Source organism: Anser anser (genome assembly GCF_964211835.1).
Source record: "Anser anser genome assembly, chromosome: 2".
Taxonomy (NCBI): Eukaryota; Metazoa; Chordata; class Aves; order Anseriformes; family Anatidae; genus Anser; species Anser anser.
The window spans coordinates 122,728,117-122,751,178 of record NC_139721.1 but is presented as its reverse complement, the minus strand read 5'-3'; the positions used below and the strand labels follow the sequence as shown (position 1 = coordinate 122,751,178).

At 43.6% G+C, this 23,062-nt stretch overlaps 1 protein-coding gene and 1 long non-coding RNA gene across 7 annotated transcripts in view; one reads left to right on the top strand and one right to left on the bottom strand.

Annotated features, from left to right (window-relative positions):
• The window catches only part of LOC310894663, a 138,613-nt gene extending 117,704 nt beyond the window's left edge, over positions 1 to 20,909 (bottom strand). Inside the window, exons 1-2 of one of the 4 annotated variants that reach the window (XR_014580064.1) lie at positions 18,241 to 20,909; positions 12,969 to 15,366 (exon numbers count right to left, since the gene is read on the bottom strand). This is a non-coding gene — a long non-coding RNA (uncharacterized lncRNA). Of the gene's footprint in view, positions 1 to 12,968; positions 15,832 to 18,240 lie in introns of those variants that run through there. The other 3 variants (XR_014580065.1, XR_014580066.1, XR_014580067.1) reach the window with 3 other exon arrangements.
• UBE2E2 (ubiquitin conjugating enzyme E2 E2) overlaps positions 15,979 to 23,062 on the top strand; it is a 213,046-nt gene continuing 205,962 nt past the window's right edge. Inside the window, exons 1-2 of one of the 3 annotated variants that reach the window (XM_083825085.1) lie at positions 15,979 to 16,117; positions 20,921 to 21,109. In XM_083825085.1, coding sequence (XP_083681211.1) covers positions 20,934 to 21,109 — 176 coding nt within the window. In that variant the 5' untranslated portion in view covers positions 15,979 to 16,117; positions 20,921 to 20,933. Of the gene's footprint in view, positions 16,118 to 16,845; positions 17,154 to 20,920; positions 21,110 to 23,062 lie in introns of those variants that run through there. The other 2 variants (XM_083825084.1, XM_083825086.1) reach the window with 2 other exon arrangements.

Here is a 23,062-nt window from a genome sequence, read left to right as displayed (position 1 = left end):
AGTTGCTTCAGTGGGAGCTGCTGTCTTTTTGATAGCAAATACAGACTTAAAGCACTGCCCAGCCAAAATTATAGAGTACAAGGCGGAAATGGAATACAGAGCTCTACAGCAGGGAATTGCAAATCTTTTATGGTTTAGTGGGTGCTCAAATAAATCTTCATCTCTTCTGTATTATGTCTTTATCCTAGGCCAAAACTTCCTATATCCCTTACCCATGGCAAAGAAATTCACAAGTCCCCAAACCACGACTTAAATGCTGAGGGTCAGGATAGAAGAGTTTCTTTTTTTTAAAGATAGCAATGTGTCCGTGGGGGAGCTGAAGAAAGCTCCTGCAGATATAGCCCCAGATGATGAGACTCTTCACCGCCTCGTTGGTTTTGTCTGTAAGAGAACAACTTCTGTTATTTTCTTTTTAAACTCTGTCTCCCCAAGTCAATTTGGGATGTATTTATTGTTTCCTCTGTAATTTATTCACTGAGTGAGTAGCTGTATATATGGCAAGACTTACCCTACCCAGTATTGGAAATCAGTGGGAAGACTATAGAAATTTGTTTTAAAAGCCTTGCCTTGAAAATACGTGTGCCCAATCATCATAAAAAGCATAACAGCAAAAGGGTGGTGTGCCACATTTTTGAATCAATGATGCTGACATAAATATAGTGAAATGTGGTTGAATTCTGTGTTTAATTTTTTACTTTGTTTTTAGAGGAAGCAAAGTGAAGTGATGGTGCTTCAATAGCCATGTGGCTCTGGACTTGCACGGTGAATGCCAAACCAGGCTGCTCAGCACTGCCTGCAGGAATTTAGCAGGAGCTGAAGCCACCGCCTGCCTGGGAGCAGCAGATCCGCTGCATCCTGCCTGCGGGCTGAGCTCCTGTAGGCATTTTCAGAAGCTAGACATCTGCCTTAAAAAGTGGCACTTTGGAGTCATTCAAAATAAAGGAATGAAGGCACTCCACATCACTCTTTTCAGGCATCAGGCACATTGATATATACAGAGCGTGCAACCTCACTTTGGTCCCCTGAGTTTTATGCCAGCATTCAGCCTCTGCTCCCCTGGTATTCAGAGAGATCTAGGTGCACAGGCTGCTCTGTGCAAGTTATTACTGCTTCAATGAACAGTAGCTTCCTGGGCCTCCCCGTGGAGAGCTGGGCAGCTTTTCAGGGACATTATACCAACTTTGGCTTCTTGAGCTTTTGTACTGAGCACAGAGCCCTTCTTGCCTGCCTGTGAGCCCTGGATATAAGGAACTATTGCGGTCCCACACCCACAGTGTCACATCGCCCTTTTCCCACTGCATGGCTTTTGCAGGCACTCTTGATACAAAGTCACTGGTGCTACAGCCCCGCGGCCCTCAGCATGCAAGCCAAGGCAGCAAGGGGTCCTGGTTATTGTTGTTTAGCTCTGAGGGAGAGGTGGAAAACACGTGTAAACACGAGCGCTTTGTTAACATTTAAATCTGTCTGCTGAAGCTAATGTGCCAGAAGAGGGAGAAAAAGTAAAACAAAGGCTGTTTGCTGTGCTGGCTGGCTGTCCTCAGGAGACTGACCCGCTGCCGTCACCAGCCCCAGCGCTGGCAGAGCACAGCGTTCCTCTCCTGGTCCTTTCGCCGCCGTCGAGATCGGCAATTCCCCACTCAATACCCTGCTGTAACAAATGGGTGGTGGAGCACTTCTCTGTGGTTTTGTTTTCTGTTCCTTTTTTTTTTTCTTTTTTTTTTCCTCTCCTGTAAATTCAGAGCAAATTAGATTTGGTGCTCTGCCAAGAACAAAATACTGTCTATTATTGTGAGTATTGTTATGGGCCAGATCTTCAAATCTTGACTACTGGCAAAGTGTGTTTGTCCAACTATTGAATAAGTAAGGTATCTGATTTGGCCCAGTATCTTTTACATCTATGCCTTTAACTTTCTTTCCTTCCAGAACATGAAAGTGAATACAGTCCCTTGAACAGAGAAAGAAAGGTTAGGATTAAATAAGCCATCCAAGCAGTTCAGGATTCCCTGCTGCAACTATACGTGGCCTAGCTGATTTGACATCTCTGTTTTAAACAGCAAAATTAACTTTTATAATATACAAATAGGAGCTCTGATGATTCCAGCATTATGTGTATGGGTGGAATAAAGCAAATCCAATGTGAGCACCCAAGAGGAGAACAGAGGTCTAAATAATGCAGTATCTAGCAGCCACAATAATAAGTACCTTGTGGAAAGTTGGAAATGACTTCTGTTTTCCTTGCTGCTCTTTCTAATGCTTGTAATTTTCCAGCTCCAAAGCATCTTAGAGTTGGGACAAAACAATCCTTACGACATTTGTTAAAATTTCTTTCATGTTGGCTTTCTGTAAACACTGTGTACTTCTAGCCAAAATCTCCCCTTTTGCACTTCACAAAAGGACAGAGCAGACAGCTTAATGTAATCCCAAAAGTTCAAATTTCAAACTAAGTTATTTTTTGACGAGTCTCACAAATAATTTTAAATCATTCCGAAATAGTTTAAACATGTGTGATATATGCCCAGACATTTAAAATTCAAAAAGAAGAATTCAGTAAACAAAAGTTTCATTATAATTGATTTGCCTATCTCTGTCTCACAAAATTTTCCCAGCATTGTCTGGGTGCGATGATGGCTGCTGTCATGAATACGAATTACATGGTTTAATATCTTCTCTTTGCTGTGAAAAAGTGATTAAAATAGAATTTTAAATTGAGTTGGTTTATAAAAAGGTTACGAGTTATTAGAGAAAATGTATTTTTACTGTAGAATTATTTTAAAATGACAGAATATGGAATGGAGAGGCATTCTAGAAGGACTGGAGACCTGCAGAGAATTTTTTTTTTTTGAGGTGAAAACCCTGGTGTTTTAGTAACAGCCTTCTTTGATAATCAGATTTGTTTTCAATTAATAGTCTGTTCAACATGTGCGTTGCATTATCAGGAACCGTTGTGCTTCAGAGACCTCGCAGTGAAAGCAAAGACACAGTAGAGGGTGGTGCAAAGAGGTTGGAGGTGGAGGCAGCCACACTTGGGCTACACCTGGGAGGAGCAGATTCACATCAGCATGGTGCTGTGCACTGCGGCTTCTGCCAAGAAGCGTTTTAGCTTGGAGCTAGTGTCTCTGTGCAACTGGGATTGCCCAGGCCACATGAACATTACCCACTATACGGTATGGACAAACCCTATTTCTACTAGGGTAGAAAATAATCTGGAATCAGGTTGCACAGTAATACAGCTGACCAAATCCACAATGGCCAGGTTGAATAGGGTAGCAGCTAAGAGTAAAAAAAAATTGTTGAATCATTTCTTTGTAGAAAAGGGACTGAAAATAAGAAAAAAATAGCTTCTTTGTATTCATACCCTTTCTATTCTTATCACTTCCATAACTGACCTCACAAAACAGTCACACCAGACACCAGTTTGCAGCTATTTCTGATGTCTTTATATGTTCTCAAGAGAGCTGAGATGAGAAGGGGACAAAAAATCTAAGGCTTAGCCTATGTGAAAGAATAAATATTGGTAACTGATGCCCACGGGAGGTGAAGCTGAATGCTTATTCTGGCTGAGGAGATGCCAAGATCACTGCATTTATTTTTACTAAGAGTACCATCCTGGTGTTAACTGTGATGACATGTATCTCACAGAGTCACATAAATTAATCTGGATTTACATTGGTGTCATCTCTTGTTACATTCTGCTAATCTTACTGATGCTGAGTTCTGTATTACCTTCCCAGCCCAGATCCCTCCAGCAAAAGTGTTTAAGAACATGCCCTTCTACCCAATTTGTACTACTGCTAATTACAGAGGTATGAACAGTCCCTGAGCGATCACACTAATTTCCTTCAGCAAGTGGATGTAGGAGAGTGCTCAGCCTACTGAAGGTAATGTCAATGCCATCTCAGTTTACGGAGTTGATGTGTTAAATCACTTTGTGACTGCAGAATATTGACTATAAAAAGATTGAGATTCTTCTGGGTGATCACCATCTGGGATTGCTGATCTGAGACAAGGGTGTGAAAGCATGCAGCCTGTGTGAATTGTCTGTATCCTCCCAGTTGCTGCTGCTCTGCGTCATTCTTTGAAGTATTCCCCAAGGAATGGCATACTACCCAGCTGAATCAAGTACAGTTAAAGCTTGCCATAATATCACATTTCCAAAACTGGTCTATTTTAGCCTGAAATGAGTTATTTGCCCTTTGTTTGTATATCTTGTTTCTAAACCTTAAAATATGCCTTTAACAGAACAGAAAGAATTCCCCCCTGAAAGTGTGTTGAAAGAGATGTGATAAATCAATTAGCAATAAGATATGTAGGGCTAGCTTGTTCAAACAATTCTCCTCTTGACCCATGCTTTCTCTGAGTCTCTCTGAAATTTAATTAAAGAATATTTCAAAACACTAATTCTGAAAATATGGTTGATGTTTTGTGTATAATCAAACAGGATGGTTTCATTCTGCATGTAAACTGACTTTAAGAAATCACTTTATTATGACTTGAAGTTAAAGGAAACTCCTTCTCGGTATTTGTCTTCCTCCCTACTAAGACTGATTTACCAAAGCCTCCAAGTTCAGCACTTAAATGGCACCTTGGACCAAAGCATTTGTGCACAGACGTAAAACTACAGCCTGGGTCATGGCAGCAAACATAGGTATTACTCAAAAAGTAGTAGAGGAAAAGACACAGAGAGAGAAGTCTCCTCCTTATTTTGAGTACTCTAATACAGCAGAGTTATTTGGTTTGCTGACCAGTATTGAAGGGAGTAGAGACACTTCTTGTCTTGGGCAGTGCCCAATGAAACTGTAAGACAGTTGCCTTTCTTATGGTCCTTCACATCCACACACCTCAGATTTAATGTATAATTTATGTCAAGTCCACCACCCATGCAATCCCATGATATTATAATTAATTACAAAAAAAAAAAAAAAACCACCCTTCTGACAGTACTATTCCTGTTTTAATTCAACTCTCCATCTTACAGTTCTTCTAAGTTGATGTTAATCTAGAAATGTTTTCCACTTCTGAAATCAATCATCAATGAGACTGCTACTACTGTACATTAGGATCCCTTCTATAGGTTTCCAGATGTGTTAAAAGCATAAACCAAGGCCATCACAAGGTCTTCAGACTAAAAAGGAAGAGTATCTGGTCATAAATGCCATATTTTGAGAGGTTGGAGGCCCTATATCACTAGATTATGATACATCCCAATAGAGAGAGGGTACGATTTCAACTACTGCCTTGGATTTCGAGGAAATCTGACTTTTAGTGTGGATGGTATATAGCAGAACTCATGCAGGGGAATAAATATCTGCTCTTACTTACAACTGCATGTCACCTCATGATGTTATAACAACAGATACAGTCATGCAGGAAAAAGCACTTGATAGGTATCTGTTTGTGCTTTGCCTTTGAAGGTAGTTTAGATACTCAATGCCTGGAAGATAACAGTTCTCTCTGATTAACAGTCTCCCAATTCATCGTCAACCAATGATCTGTGAGTTAGTTTGTGAAGTGAGGGACTAAGGCATTTACTTACATTATCACATGGAAGGAAAATATGCACAACAGATTGGACTGGAGGAGGGAAGATCATCCAGGGACAAAGTCAAAAAAAAAAACACGTGCAAAAAGAAAACAGGGAAAAATAGAGAGTGGCTGGAAAGGGGAAGGGAAGCAGGGAGGAAGAAAAATAGCAAGCAGTTCAGGTAAAAAGGCCATATTCAAAGAAAAACAGAGAAAAAAGTAGCAGGTAAAAGAAAGTGACAAAAAAAAAAGTGAAATGAAAGCAAAGGCAAAGGTACAGAAATGTGTAAAAGGACAATGGGAGGCTTATTGAAATAGGAAGAGTATGAAATGCTCTTATTATTCACCATAGCCTTTTTCTTCCTAGTGCAACTCTTTTCCACTTGCTGTAGGGTTTTTTGGTTTTTTTTTAGTTTTGTGTTTTTTTAAAGCTTGAAATACTCAGCTCTATGAGTTTTCTCAAGGTTAATGAAAGAGAACATTCCAGATGTGAAAATCTGTTTGCTACTAAATAAATAAATGAATAAGGCCATAAACTGACAGACAAGTCAAATTTATAATACAGTATCATCTGTTCGTTGAAGGGATAGAACTTTATTTGTTCATAGATACATTTTGCCTTGGCTAGCAACCTTTTAAAGCAACATCATGTGCAAAACAGGTTTTACACGGAGTTCCCATAACAATCATATTGCCTGCAGAAGGCCAGCTATGAAAGCAATCCCCGCCTTCAAAAAATAAAGTGTGAAGCCTCAGAAGGAAGCACAGAGGAATGAGACAGGGCTGTGGCTTTTCTATTTGGGTAGCTATATGAAGAGTCCTCTGAAGCAAACAACAAGCAACCTGGGGCTTTGTGTTCCTGGAAAATCTAAAAGACACTGTGAACAAAAGAAGAGGAAAGTCCTACTGAGGCACGTGCCTTCCCAGAGTACATTTTCTTGGTACCAAGAGGCTCTATGTGACTTTAAAGCTGTGACAGATGTGAGGTTTGGATACTGGGGTATTTTAGAAACTATAGGATTGTTATGAAAGACTGCAAGAAAGAGAAAACCGCAATAGGATTCATTAGGAACACTGAAGTATCCACTAAGGACAAAGCTCACGCACCTGTACCTGGTACCTGCCAGGCACTCATACAGAAGGGCAGCATGTGGCAAGCAAAACAAGTTTGTAGATTGGTTATTGTTTTGAAATACATATTTTCTGTAATACTTTTGCCATCAGTAAGTAGTAAGGTTGGTCAGTTTTTGATTAATTCCGTCTTTGTCCCTGATATTCAAGGCCAGATGCTGAAGCCCCTGGGATAACACATTGGGGCACACAGCTATAAATTTTTGCTATGAACAGCAGGGAACACAGGTCCTAATCTTGAATCCCACCTAAAAGAATACAATAATGCAAGATCTACAGCTTGTGGCAAATTATATTGAAGGGGTTGAAGTGGTGACTGCTCTTCTCAAGGAGTCCTCATAGAGGTTACCAGACTGCTCCCGGAGGTTGCCACCTCCTAACAGGGTGGGCTGAGCAGCTCATGAATCAGCTCTGAACCACCACAGCTTACAGCTTGGCCTATTAAGGTAAACCAGCATTGATTTTGGTTTATGCTAAACTGTAAGGTTCAAGAGCTGATTCACGAGCCGTTCAGCCACCCCTGCCACAGGGCAGATGCCTCTGGAAGGCAGCTGGGTTGGGGGCATTAATTAAAATTCACGGGCCACTGCATTTTAAACTGCCATTAGGTGTGTGTCAATGTGTTTATGGGGAGTTCCCTGTGGAGAAGACCACAAAAAATAACAACCAAACAGAAAGTTACAGCTCAGTCTGAAACTGTGATAATCATCATTTGTAGCTTACTTAGCATCTCTGTCTTCCCATATAATTTTTAAAACTGTACATTAGTGTTGTTATCAAGAATACAGCTGTCATCTGCAACCTCAGATGTAAGTTTTCTTCTATTTCAGGAGTGAAAAAATGGTATCACAGTTTACCTTTATAGCTATGCTGTGGAAAATGAAAGTATTCACTGGTGCTTTCAAGAGCTATATTAATATTTTGCATCTTGATCTGAAGGACTCATAATTCTTTACAAATATTGGGGGGGGGGGGGGCTGAGCTTTTTGAAATCTATGTGACTATTATGAATATGTTATGAAAGGGAAACTAAGGAAAAGCTACTCAGTTTTTGTAGTCACACAAGTAATCTTTGCTCTCCTGACTTTACATCCCAACATTTACCAGAAAAGACCATTCATAACAAAAACTGAAACCACATGAAACTAGGCTGGTTTAGGGTTTCAGTGCAAATTTTAAACTTAGCCCATTTTTATAAAAAGGCTTACTATGACATTCATGAGCTTTTGCTTGAATCTAGATACAGTTCTGAGCAAACTTGCCTATAGATCTGGTTTGATGATCAAACTATGTAAAGTACATGAAACCAGATCACCCAAGATTTGATACTTCTTAGTCACTTTTGGTTTGCATTTTGGAGTTTTAGACCAAAATCATATTTGAGGGAATGAACTGTTATGAATCAGAATAAAGAAAATGTTTATGTGAGGTTCTCCCCACCCCAAAAAACCACAGACTTCTGCACAGTTCTCTGTTTTCCCTACAAAATGAAATAGTGCTTTAAACCTTCCTTCAGAAATAGACTAAATTCTTCTGTCAGAGGGCTTACCCTTGGTACAGTTTCTAAAAAGATATCCATTTTAAAGAGCACATTCCCTATAGTACATTCAGGACTGCTTTATTAAAATACATACATGGCAAATAATGTATGGCATCAATAAAAAGGTTTTATAGTGGCAATTAGGATTTGATCCAAAGTCCATTAATGTCAATGGAAATGTTTCCACTGATTTCAAAGGAGTTTGAAGCAGGCCCACATGAAGAAAATGTATATCTGCTTCTAGGCCTATCCTGGCCTGCCTAGGTGAGAAGAAATCCGTGTGTGTTTCACGTCTGCCCTACCTTCTGTGCTCTTACCAATGGATTTTTAATTGCCAGTAATGGCCAAACCATTATATTTAAATTGCCAGCCAATTTCTGGTCCATTGTTTCAGATTTGTGGGCTCTGCGAGCAGATGCCGAGGCAGCTGTGAAGCTCAGAGCTTCTGTGGCATTCACCTCACAGGAGATGTAGCATTGCAAGCCATTTAGCTGGTGTCCCCCGCAATAGGGAGCTCTGGTCCGGTACAACAGAGCTATCCAAGCTGCAGGCTCACAAGAGTGAAAAACTATTGCTGAAACTCTTCCAAAACCAAATTATATCTTCCATTGTCTCAAAGGAATAATAAACCCTGACTGGCTGATTGTGGAATATAATAATCATCTAGCTGAATTAGTGGGCATTCCTGGGAGTGACTGATTTCTGCTTTTCCCAAACAGCACTTTTTTTTTCAAGATAATAGTTCTTCTTATCTAAAAATCGGGATTTCTCTATACATAACTACATGACAACTAAAATTAATGTATTTAGAAGTGGTGAAATTCAGAATTATACTCCCTGGGTGCTCACAGTCAAAATGAAGAAAATATGGCTGTTGAAAGCTATTTTAGCCAACACACTGGTGGGGCCCCTAAGGCACCACCAGGCGTGACTGACCCTGCTCTCCCTGGGGATTGCCCATCCCAGGGTGGGGAGTAGATCTGGGAGTAGATCCCCCACCCAGGCCCAGGACCCCATGTCAGTGCTGAGGCTGTCAGCCCCTGCTCCAGTGAGGCCACAGCAGGGCAGGCCTGCCAGGCCAGGCCATGGGCCCCACCTAGGCAGACCCACCCAAAGGCCCATCGCCTGGCCTCAGTTTGTCCCTGTCCCCAGGAAGGTGACAAGTGCTGGTGCTGCCCTGGAGCCCCCAGCTGCCCTGCTCCTGTCTGGGGCAGTGGGACGGGCCTGCCTGCCAGACCCTGTGAATCCCATGGGGAGCCCCTGGCCCCAGGGAACAGCCAGCCATGGAAGCGCCCTGACACGCAGCACTGCAATAACATTTAGACAAAGATGCCTTCATTGAGACTGGCGATTCACCTGGAATACCAGGTCTTTTGGGCTCACTCAGTCTGAACTGGGCGCTTGAAAATCCCAATATTGCGTAAGTGCAGTCTCATAGCATGTGTGAATCAGTAACATGCATTTTGTGACTTCAATTTATTTTTCCAGATAACGGTGCCTTGTGGTATTTTCTGCTTTTACGTAAGTGATGTCTTTGATCTTGTGAGTGGAACCCCAAATTTTGATGGCACCAAGCAATTTAACACCTATTTCTAAGCCCAATTATGGTTTCTCTATCCCACCTACAAATACTGGCCTCATAGAGCAATCATTCCCACCCTCATGAAAGAACAGGCATAAACACTATTGAAATGGGAAGCAGTTAGACTTTTCACCAAAGGTGTCAGAGACGTGGGCACAAATTGTCTGTTTTCCTGAAGGGACACGTTATCTCAGGTTGCTGCCTTGAAAACAGGCCACGGCATGGAAAGGGGATGGGGGACTTCTTAATCTCTCTTGCTAATGCTGTTCCATTTTGAATGGGATCATTAAATATTAAAAGAGTGAAAGATCAAAAGATACAGAATGACTTTTAGCCTGTTTGTTAGGCCTCTCACGTTTGCAGTTCCAATCCAGCGTAGACGTAGATATTTTTTAGAGATAAGAAGAGTTGGAATGAGAAAGACCAAATAAGACAGGCACCAAAATGCCATAGTGGTTGAGACACACTTCTGGGAGTTAGAAATGGTGTGGTTTTGTCCTTTCAGTCAGCAGACAGAATTAAATCTCCATTCTCCACATTCTCAGCGATGCCTCCATCACCAGAAAATTGAACGGGCAAGGGTCTTCTGCTCATTTAATTCCAGGAGATGGATGTAGGAACCCCCTAACTAGAGGCCCCTACCAGCTATAAGTACATATATTTTTGGAAGATACTGTGCTGCTGTTATCTGTCTCCTTGCCACTTCCTAATGACTAGGTTAACCTGCTCACTACTCAACCAATTATTCGTGGACCTCCATTGTATTAATACCTAGCTCTTCTGACGTATTTCACTTGAAACATATGGTCCTATCTGAGAACTGTGAATTTCATTAGCCAATAGAGTTTTTATAATTAGAAATTGCAGCCAGGATCCCAAATTGTCTTTGTGGGCCTAGTCCTCAACAATGGTTTAGATTCCAGTTCGAAGAACCTTGCCTAAAACAGGGAATCAAGACAAAGAGGCATTTCAAAGAGAAACTGTAGGTTGGATTATCTAATTAGTTTCCACTAAACTATTAAACTATTAAAACTAGGTACTTTTATTTGCCCAGATACCGCCTATTATATTCATGTGGCCTGCAGAATCATTGCAATATCTTATCAACCCTTTTTGCTGGAGCCCATCTGAAATATGTAATCCCTCTTTTTATTTCAGGTCTTAGTCAAGCATCCAAATTTAGACTCATGCTCAATGATTGCCTCATATCTGTTCAAGCCTCAACTAACAGAAAAAGTTTGAGTTATGTCTGTATAGGTGAGATGAGCTGAGTCCAGCAATGTCCAAACACCTGCTTGCACTGCTTAAAACTGTGGTACAGGAAGAAGTCTGCTCGCTTAGCAAGTAGATGTACACCTGTGTTGTGCCTTGAAGCTTTTTCAAATGAAGTGCATGCTTCACCTGTGTCCTCCCCACTGCTTCCCCATGACTTCATCTGCAGCCCTGGGAACAGTCCCACAGTGTGATTAAGAGTGCCTGTCCCTCCCTGAAGTTGCTGCTTTCACTGCTTGCCTACTTCCTTGCAGGTCAGTGAGGAAGAGAAGCACTAGCTGCTCTGTTTCCTGCTCCCTGAAGGTCTGTGGGAGAAGCTTAGGGAAAAGCAGACAGGAGTTTGTCAGGGTCTACCTGCCTATAGGCAAAATCTTTTACTTCCTGCAACAGTAACCACTGAGGATGAGACAAAAGATATTTATTTCTTCCTCCATTTTTGCTTGTACTTAGAGACTGGTTAGCTACTTTATTGGCATTAGTTGTGTATAAGGTGCCATAAACCAGAAGGGATGATTTAGGCTCATCATACTGCAGACATTCCCTTTTATTCCTTCCAAGTACAGCCCAAAGCAGGCTGTCTGGCCAGGATCTTCAGGAAAGAAGTGCAAAACATGAGTAGTCTGACTTACTGCTGCAGGGGACTTCCATTTCACTGGGGGAATCCCCTGCAGAGAACATGTGGGTAATTTCCACTCTCTACAAGGCAGACAATCTGCTTCAGACTGATTGTGGTCCCTTGGGTTTCTGAAATACATTTGGTCAATCATATTGAAAGGATTGAACGAGCTTGCTATATGGGGTTTGGTTTGCCTTGGTGACTGCGCTAGCCTACTCCTTAAGCATGTATTAATCATGCATTAACCATAGAGGATATTAGCCCACATTCTCCTGGAACCTTAACTTTATTGAAAGGGAACAGGAGTGCCCACGGCTTCTCTTTCTGTGTAAAGATGTAACTTTCCCTACAGAACCACAAGAGATCCTCAGAATTTTACCCATTTCTAACCAGAAAAACAACTTCTGATCCTGTGAATTAAGATGCTATGAAAGCAAAAGGAAATAAGAGAAATGTGGAGGTGCTGAAGAGGGTGCAGAAATAACACCTAAAAAAACACAATTTTCTTTTCTAACCTATCATCACTTTTCAACATTCTCTCCCCCATATGGTGATGAATTAACACGGGCAATGCAGGGAATTTTTCCAGTTACAGGTCACTGCATTACAATAGCTTTGGAAATAAAGATTTTTCCCTTCAGTACATACAAGATGAGATTTTTAAAACTGTGTCTTAGTCTAGGAGTCGGTTGTTAACAACTTCTGTCTAGAAACTATCAGAGAATTATCCTGTGCAATTATCTTAAGTTGGGCTCTAAACCAGCACAAACTTCCATTCTGGACACTAAGCAGTGATTTATTCCCTGTCTTCAAGAAAAATCCAGGCTTTCATTAAGGACATGGAAGCAAGTTAGTACATCTCCCTCCCACCCATCCCTAATATGTTTTATCTTTATTCTTTACAATCCTGGATAGCGATGCGCCTGAGAGCCATGAGGATCTCTGATGCTGCATGGTTATTGTCCCAGTTGTTTCTTCTGGTTCCAGCTGAATGACAGCAGGAGCTGTTCTGCTTCTGAGCAAAGGGGAGGAGGAGGAGCTGCAAATTCTTATTTTTTTTTAGGTGAGCACAGTGAAAGAGATCTTAAATTGTTTGCATCACAACTTACAACTCTGTTCATATTTAATGGCTTGAAAAGATTAAGGTGAAGAAATTCTAATAATTTGGGGGTTTACACTATTGTAGAGCAAATAAAGAAGGCTAGTAATAACTTGTCTCTGTGCCCACACAATCATTTTACTTCAGAATGCCATGAAAATACTTTAAACAGATTTCTGTCAAGGCAGTATTTGAATAATAGGCTTACCTGGTGTTCAGGATTCAATCATGTTTTCCATGACACAAGGTGTCATTTTTTCAAGGATGAGGACATATGCAATTAACTGAAAAATCTAATAAAATTTCTGCTGCAGATACTCTCCAAAAATCTGTCCTTGTTACTCCACTTCATTCTACATGATGATAGCTGTAAAACAAAATGAACATGAAGAATCCCCATCTCTGAATCACTCAAACGCTACTTCTTCAGACACGGCTTCAGACGGCTTCAGATATCAGGGTAACTCTGAATTTCAGTTTACATTTACCAACATACGGTGTGGCATTTGGCCAAGTAGTGACAAAAGCAAAGCAGGATCATAGAACAAAAAAATAAAAATAGATGTGCTGTGAAAATAAGCTAACTACAAATGGGAGGAAAAATTATCAGGGAGAAAAAAGAACAGAGAACAGGCCAGATCCTCTGGACTGTCCTTGTGGCTTTATGCCATCACAATAGTACAAAGAAAGCCAGCTATGGGAGAGGAATCCCTTAACGGCATAAAGCTACTGTAAAGACATGCCATTCTGTATTCCCCCTTCAACTCAGGATGAAGGGCAGGAGGGATGTCCCACTGCAGAAAGCTGCCCACTATCTGCTGTGGGGCCCAAAATGCATCAAATACATTAAGCAGCAGGGAAGAAACAGGGAGAGGGTGACACAGGCTGGGATAGCTCCTGCAGAGCTGACAATGATACAAGGTAAAGAATGAAAAAAGCACTGTCATCCCCTTTGCTCCAATCCTCTGCTGACAATGGTTCAGATGGATGAAACAATCTAGTTCGTCATGATTTGGTTGAAAGAAACTGACAGAACAACAGGACACCCCATGGATAATTGAGTATCTTCAACCTCACTCTTTAATATAAAACATTAAAGTTTTGAAAGTCAGATGCTGAGAGTTGCTGTTATATTTTCAGCACTATCATGGTTGAGATACTTCCTGGTCTTTTTCTACCTCAAAAAAACACAATCCCTTCAATTTGATTGGCCAAGCACGCAAATTTTTATCAGGTATAACTTGATTATGATGTACATTTACCAGCTTAAATAGCACTATTAAAAGGATTTCCCATTTTAAATGTGAATGGACAATAACTCATAAATGCAGAAGAAACCTCAAAGTTGCATTTTTCTATTTCTTAATTTGACATCTAACAATAATTCATCATTTAATTTCCATGTTTTTTTTTAACTGAATAAAGATGGGTGAAACTTGCCAGAGATGAGATCTCAGTACAGCTAAATATGTCTAAAAACCTAAATTGATCCAATACATCCTTAAATTAAACACTCTTAAATGGAAACTTGGCTCAGGTTTCTCCAACTTCATGAATTTTGATTGATGTATCTGTCCTCATAGCAGACACTCTAAATCAAGAGGCCTTAACAAAAGTGTCCTTAGCTGTAACGGTCTGACAGCATGACTATCTGTGCCGGGTGCGCTGAACCCTGGTGTGCTTCTCTGAGGAAGCTGTAAGCTTCTGTGTGAGTAAAGGTTGTTTTGGATGTGTCCAGTATTGTAAATAGTGTCAGCTGCTAGAAACCACACAAAGCTGAGCAGGGAAAAAAAAAAAAAAGAAAAAAAAAACTGTAATCCTCCAGCATGGGTGAAACACTGGAGTATTGCATCCAACTTCAAGAGGGCCAGGATTTCACCTTGTGTGATCTAAACTGACAACAGCCTTCCAGAGAATTTTAAATAACACACCGTTGTACAACCTTTAACATCTGAGGGCCAAATGCATTATTTCAAAAGGTCAAAAGGATAAATATGGGAGCAGCTGACTACCCTGCCCTCTTTGCTTTACCACTGCATAGGTAGGGCTCCTTCAGAACCTTCACTTCTAAAATCACATGGCACACCTCAGCGTGCATGTCCTGGTCGTGAGGCAGGACAAGCCTTCTCCCTCGTTTGGTTGCCCTTAATTTAAGCTACCATCTAGGGCTCTGGGCCAGAGGTTATGCACCAAAAGAAAAAATCGGGGCCTGACTCTGAATGACTCAAACCCTTCATTTGGTGCTGGAACACTTCAGCACTCCCTTGATTTTTTTTTGGCACGGGGAATTTGTGACCCAGATTCTGGGACATGGTTTGGCCCCATCCTACCCCTGTCTGAATTAGGCTATTCACGGCTCTTCTCCCTCTGTGCTTCCTGTGGATTCTAACAGAAAAGAAGAGAGATAATGAAGCACACCAAACTGTCACTGAAGTGAAGTCCTGACACGGGCTGAGGAGTTTCAATAGGAGGGGTATTCTAACAGGAAAATGTACACCTCCTTTAAGGTACCTTTAAGCGATATTAAGGAAATGTGGCTGGAGACTCACTGAGAAGTGTATTTTTTAGCTTCCTGGATGGCTTTCAGGAGGTCTGTTTTGGAGTGCCTGAAAGAAAAAGGCACGTTTTAAATGATTTTAGAAAAGGGAACTGTGATGTCAAGAGCATGCAATGCAGCCAGCAGCCTTCCAGCATGATAAGAAGCATTGCTTGCAGAAGATCTGCACTGTTTAAAATATTTTTATGCATTGTATTCTGTTGATTACTTAGTTATTAGTGCTTGTAGAAGTCAACACGTGCCCACTGATCGAAACCCACCTCGATGACATCAGGGGCTCAGTAAAAGTGGGGAAATATACTGTAAATGCACACAAAATAGGTAGAACTAGCTGACTGTGGCGTTTTTAAGTTTAGGTGAAAACGTCACTGGGATTATTTAACAATGAAACAGGAAGAGACAATAAAGCAAGCTATTTCAAAACAATTTATCAACAAAGAGCAAGATTAATTTTATGTACAGAGAAACTGCAGAAATCACTTCTGCTGTCCGGATATAGCATGAGAGCCGGGTGCCAATAAAGCTCCTAATCCTTAAACGTCTCGGCAGCGCTTCAAGTTCTCAATTTCTGTATGTTTGGTAGCCTGGACTCCACCTACACCATAACCATGAGTCAGAAAAAGTATAATGCCCTGCAGCTCAAGCAGGGAGAAACTTTTCCTTCTGCATGCGGGATGGCAAGAAGGCGTTCGTAAATTCCCTTTCGCCGGCAAAAAGGGGGAAATATTTTGACTCCTCGACCCGCGGCCGGCGTGTTGGCCGAAGCCGGGCTCGATGAAGTAAAAGTTGAGACAGCACAGGTGAGCTCCACTTGCTCGCTACGCCCGGAGCGAAGCGGCGGCGGCGGCCCAAGGCTCTCCCTCAGCTAGGCCAGCGGAGCCGGCTCCCTGACAGCCCCGGGGGCCCTGCCTGCCCCGGGGGGAGCCGCTCGGCGGCGAGCTTTGCCCCCGGCCTCCCCTCACCTGGCCGCCGCCCCCAGCCCCCCGCAGCCCCCTTGGGAGCCCCGCGGGGCGCTTGGGCACCGTAGGGGGGGTCCCGCGGAGGAAGGGCCGCAGCTGGGAGGTCCGGGGGGGGGGGGGGGGGGGACAAAGGGCGAACAAACTTGGCACCGCGCGGCCCCGCGGATGCCGCCCCCGGCCCGGGGTCCGAGCCGTGCCGCGCCGATCCCAGCCGTGCCGACCCTGCTCCCCCGTCCCCCCCCCCCCCCCGCTCCTTCCTGCCCGTCCCCGGTGACCCCGCCCCGGCCCCGAGCTTCCCTTTAACGCGCGCTCCCGCGGACGGCTCTTCCCCCCCCCCCCCTTCCCTTCCCCCGCCCCAACCACAGCGGGAGCGCGCACCCCCCTTCCCCCATCCCCTCGCCCAAAGCGCGTTCCCGCGCGCCCCTCCCTTGAGCGCCCGGGCTAATTGGCTGGCGGGGGCGCGCGCGCGCGCTCCCTGCCTCCCTCCCGCCCCCCCCCCCCCCCCCCCCGCGGAGGGAGGGGGGCGGAGAGACAGAGGGAGAGGGAGAGCTCTCGGGAGCGCGCGCGGCGGAGGCGTCGGCGTCGGGGGCGCGCGCGCGCGCGTCCTCGGCGGCGGCGGCTTCACTTCTCTCCGGGCAGCGGGGGCAGGAGCGGCGGCGGGAGCAGCAGCAGCACAACAGCGGCCGCCGCCGCCGCGGCTCGGGGGGGTGGGGGGGCAGAGAGAAGAAAGGGAGCGGGCGGCGGGCAGCCGGGGTAGGGCAGGGCAGAGCGGGCTCATGACTCAGTGACCGGCCGCTGCCCCCTTCCCAGCCCCTCGCCCGGCCACGGATCGTCCCGCAGCCCCGAAGCAGCGAGAGCGACCCGCGCTCGCCCGCAGGTAGCAGCCCCCCCCCAACCCGCCCCGGTCCTGCTCCCCCCCCCCCCCCGCAAGCCTTCCCCCCCTCCCCATCCGTTTAACGACCCTCGCTCCCTACCTTCATCCCCCGCCTCCCCTTCTCCCCGCACCCCCGAGGGCTGCCCCCCCTCCTTGTCACCCCGTCTCCCACCGCTGCCCCCCCCCATCCGGCCCCATCCATCCCCTGGCTCCAGCCTCCATTGCTCCCCGGCCCCCCCCCTCGCACCCCTTCCAACAACTCTCCCCTCGCCCCGCTGCCCCCCCCCACTCCCTCTCTGACCCCCCAAGTCACCCCCCCTTCTCCTTTCCCCCCTTACCCCCCCCAGGAGCCCCGCTCGCCCAACCCCCTCCCGTGCCCCCGCCGCCTTCCTCTCGCAGTCTCCTCCTCCTCCTCTCCCCCCCCCCCCCCGCTCCTCTCCCTGCCGTGCCCCGGCAGAGGTGCGGGGAGCACCGGGGGCGCCCCCCCCACGCGTGTGCGGGGCCGGGGGGGGGCCCACGGGGCCGGGCTGCCCCCGCGCTCCCCCCGCTCCTTTGCGCTTCCTACTGGAGATGGAGGAAGGCGGCTGCTGCTGCCTCTGCTCGCCGCGGGCCCCGGAGTGCCCAATTTGTCTCCGCTCCTAGGAAATTAGGGGCGCCTTGGGAAGGCATCATCGCCAGCTCGGCCGCCCGCGGGACCTTGCCCTGCCCGCCGGCTCTTTTCCCTCCGCTTGCCCGGCAGGGCAGGGAAGGGACGGTCCCCGCGGCTAAAAATGACAGGGGCCGGCTCCTTGGGACCCCCACGGCGCGCAATTTGCCGTCGAGGCAGCGCTCGTAACCCCCGGCTGTGCTGAATCATCCCGCGGGGTGCTGACCTCGCAGCCCCCTCCGGCCGCCCCTGGGGTCCGGGGGGGGTCCCGATCCCCGCAGCCCCTCCCGGCACCCCGCAGCCCCTCGCCCCCTGCCCCTGCTCTCCAGCTTCAGGCGGCGCCTCGCGTTTTTCCGCCTGGCTTCGTGGCAGCGAAATGTTTTCCTAACGCCCTCGTTCCCCGCTTGATTTATTTATCCCCCCCCATTTTTTTTTTATTCGTACCTGCGTTTGTCTCTTCAGTATGACCGCGTTTCAAGTGTCTGACTTGGGGCCCTTTAAAAGGCACTTCGCCGAGCATCCCTGGAGCTGTGCGTTATTGCTAAAACTGCAGATATCGGGAGGAGAGGGCACGGCCAGAGTTGTCTGGGTGTCAGAAAGGGGAACAGAGAGAGGAGAAGAGGGGGGAGGGAATAAGAAGCTAGCCAGACACCGAGTGACAGATTTAAGCATTTTCTTGCTGTAAATGCTGGCATTACATGTTACAGTAATTATATGCTCTGGGCTACTGTTACAGCGTTTGTCTGCTGGATAGTAACCTGAACTTATGAAGTGATACAGTTGTTTTGGGATAATAGTAATATTTATAGCTGAGATTATTCGCAGCAGATGTCCTATGCATATAGGCTTCATTAAAAATGCTTTTAACTTTCTGGCCTCCAGTGTTAAAGCATATGTACGTTGTGGAGAGAATTTTCTCTTTAAAATTAAACGTATTAAGCAAAGATCAGAACTAAAATCTAAAGTAAATGAAAGCCATCAAAAGCTTTATTAAAAGAGGCCAGATTGTGTTTTAGCTATATGTAGAAGACTGGAACCTACTATTGAAATTTCATTATAGCTATTAAGTGCATATCTTGACTTGTCAGAGTACGGTACTTTTGTGTTTTATTACCTCTAAGTCTTCTGTTTCTTTTATCTTAACATCTGACAAGCAGGATCTAAATATCTAGACGTTAACCTGTGTACATATGTGAATTGTGTTAATATGTTGTAGCTGTACCGTAGGGAAACTTATTCCGCTAAGAATGAACAATTCCTTAATTTTCATGTTAGGAATCAAACCCGCCATTATTTCAGTTATCTCATGCAGCAGGCTGGCTGTTGTGTTTTAATATAAATTAATACATGAAAATATATTTCAAAAACATTATTTCAAAAATGAAATCCAAATGTAGCATAAGCTGATGAGGGGAAAGCTTGTACTATATCCATCACGTACTATTTCTTCTAGCGTCTAAACATTTTGAATGTTTCAGACGTTCAGGTTTTCCTTTCTGATTAGCTTCATCAATTAGACCAAAAACCCCTTAATTCCTCCTGAAGTTAGTTGGACTGAGTTGTGTGAATAATGCCTGAAAAGATTAGTTCTTCACTCCATGCCATGTGCTGGTTGATAGCATCAGACTTTGGCAAGGCTTCTGCAGGATAGGAGCAAATTTATTCTGTTATATGCAACTGTAACTGTAACACTTAGGCCTTTTTGAAAAGTGCCCTTTTTAACATAACCCTGTTGGCATTGATGTTACTTTACTTTTCCTTTGCTGCCTCTTTCCATAAATAAGTGCAGGGAGACAAACTTTGTTTAATCCACTGAACGAGCGTGGCTGAGTCTGAGCCTGCAATCTTTTTATTCTCCCTGGAGAACATATTAAAATGAATAATTGTCAAGGTGAATGGTTATGTTTTTAATTGTGATGGTGTCTGTATATAGGTAAAAGGAAAAGCAAGTCGAAGTTCACAGCAATTTAAAGCTCTTTGTGTATGAAAGAGCAAACTCCTGATTCAGACAGATTCGATCAGAAAAACCACCCAGATACATGGGTATTGCGTGGGTGTAAGCGAGTAACGTTTGGGCCTGTGTGCTTTCAAGGTGGCTCATTTGTAACAGAGGAAGATAGATAAAATACATCTATAAGCTGTGGATGTGGCCTTAAAGGAAGGACAGTGTGTGTTTTTCTTCTTTTTTTCTTTTTTTGGTGAAATTTTCTAACAGTCATTGCCACCACATATGCTAATTTACTAAGAGTTTTTCATGGACATCTGCCCTTCATTAGAGCAGTTTGAAGAGTCATGACAGCTGTAACAGTGGGCTTGTAATTCCTCATCTGTCGGCATATTGTTATACTATTTAAAATGAAGGAAGAAATGAAAATAGCTAACTAGTATCAGAAGTGTGCAAATAAAGTGTTAACTTGACTTCTGGAAATATACTGAGATTTCTTCTAGCTTGTGTTCCCTGACAGCTTTGTCGTCTCATGTCGCTTGAACAGAATTTGTCAGAAAAAACTTCTTGCATCCCCTACCAGTGTGCTTACCACTCTAGCAGCGTACCGTTGCAGTAAACACAAACAGATCTGTGTTAGTGCCTTTTGGTTCTGTGAATGTTTCCATCAAGCATGCCAAGATGTGGATTTTGTAATGTGGAAACCCACATTATAGACTTGGAAAGAGCCCACAGGTTTATTTCATATGGGATAGCAGAGAGTCTTAAGATAGTCATAGTTCTCAGTTTTTAACAACTGGGCTGGATGTAGACTGGTGGCGTGGTGATGAGAAAGTTAACTTATGATATGGCCGAGGGGTTGGAAAATCTCATTTACAGCAAATGGTATTATACTTGCACAATCATGTTTCCTGCTTAACTACAATAACTTATGATTTTCATATATAGAGAGGATAGGTTTATTATTCATTTGTTATGGGATTTAAAATGACCAACTCCTGAATTATTGTTAGGATTTTTATGGCAAAACTCTACAGCACCTCAGTAATCTTAGTACTGAAATGCAAGCATTTCTGTATGAAGGCCTAAATCTTGTGTTCTATTTCCTTAAGGGTTGCAAGAAATATTGTTGGACAGTTTCTTCTGAAAAAGCTAACTTTTGTTGTTTGTGTTTTTCAGTGCAGCATCTGCCATGTCTACGGAGGGGCAGAGAGTTGACGATAGTCCAAGCACTAGTGGAGGCAGCTCTGATGGAGATCAACGTGAAGGTGTTCAGCAGGAACAAGAAAGGGAGCAAGTTCAACCCAAGAAAAAAGAGGGCAAGATATCAAGCAAAACAGCTGCTAAACTGTCAACTAGTGCTAAAAGGTACAGCGTTCTGTTTCTCTACCTTTCTCATTTTTTAGCTGGCCATCAGATGTATGTAGAGGTTCAGTATATTCATTCTCTTATTGTTTTATTATAACATTATTGTGTCAGTGTAATAGTCTTTTGAGGCTGGTCACGATAATGAGACCTGTATATTTTTTTCCTTTCTTTGACAGATTGGCTCTTTCACGTGGTTTTAATAGTAGCTTGCATGATAAAAGCTGACATTTTTTTATTGCTAGTAAAACTCAGACAGTTTTGTAGCCTTATAAAATATATCTCTGTATGTGTACGTATGACTGATGTTGAAACTTGTCAGTGTAACTTACAGTTAATTAACCATAAACATTTCAGACAGTTCAGTAACTCAGCATGTTAGGACTACCGTAATACCTATTGCTGTAAAGTACTGCATTTCCTTTTCCCAGATGGTCAGGTCAGAGATATTTGAGTGAACAACAAATGCATGTTGGTTTCATTACTTTAAACTGTGGTCTGTTTTAATACCCATTTCTTTTCCGTCTCTTTTCTGCTTGAGAGGGAAGGTGGATTTGTGAAATAGCTATTTAAATTATTCTAAACTATCACGTCAATTTCCAGATAATGACTGTCATGCTTGGACCAGCCAGAGGGAACTTACAGCTTTGCGTTGCTCCATCAGTACGTGTAGGGGTGTTAGTCCAGGCAGCAGAATTCAAATTGGAGTACAGTGATTGTAGTTAAATGCTTCTGAAAGAATCTGGTGAGACCAATTCTGCAGACTGTCCTGATGCAGAATTCCCAGAACCTGTTTTTCACTAATTTAAGGCAGTGTAAACTGCAAGAAAAAACATTGGAGTTGTGCCACCGTGGTAAAGGAGAAGCATCAAGGCCATGTCACTGTAATTTATAACACATGCTCATAGGAAGAGGCCATAAATGCCGGTGTATGAGCATGTGTCTACATCTCATCAAGATTCAAGCCCGTGTCTTGACTTAGTCTGGCCCTTACCATTTGCTTACTTCTCTGTCCTGAACACTTCTGTCTTTCTGGTGCAGTGGAAAACTCATTTTATCCTGTTTCTCTTCTACCACAGGCACCTGCCTTACAGCTAGCCTCTGTGAAGCCTTTGCTTTTTTTTTTTTTCTTTTTCTTTTTTTCCACGTGAGATGTTTTCTCGAGACCCATTCCTACTATGATGCTGTATGGAGATTACCTAGTCATGTTGGTTGTGGGATAGCTGGCAATGTTCCTTTCTGTGACTAAAACAAAAACCAAAATGAAACAACTTTCACTTCAAAGTGCGATGTTATTCATGTAGTTAATCCTCATAGTCATTGTTTCTGGGCTTCTTCTCTTTTGCCTGCTTCCTGCTATTGTTATTTCACAATATTAGCAATATTAGACTAGACAGGATTTTTGAGGTCATAAAATCCAGTTTTTAACATCTTTAGTAAAGAGTCTCTGTATTCTGAATTTTGTACAATGCCTAATGTGATGGTGCCACAATTCTGACAAGGGCCTGTGGACACTATCCTATTAAAAAATTAATAACGATATGTCAGAAATTGGTCTATTAATCTTAGCTTTGTATCTTCAAAGCTTAGAGCTTTTATCAACACGCATTTCACAGTGATAAAATTACTTAAACCTTTTAAAGTTTAATCATATCTGCTTATGGTTCTGCTGAAACTAATTATGCCAGCTGCTGACATCAGTATGTTTGCCAGTTAGGCTCTAAAGCAAGTTTCACATGTTTACTAATATTGAAGAAAAGCCTTTGATTCTGCATTTTAAAAGCTGAGATGATTTTTATAAATATGAGAGTTCTGTAGAAAAGGACATAATAAATAATACTTTTGAAAAAAATGTATTTTTAGGAGCGCTGGTTGTCACAGCACTGTGTAGAAATCCCAGCAATATAGTCTTTATAGTAGTATAGTGGTTTCTTTATTTGCTTTTTTTTTTCAATA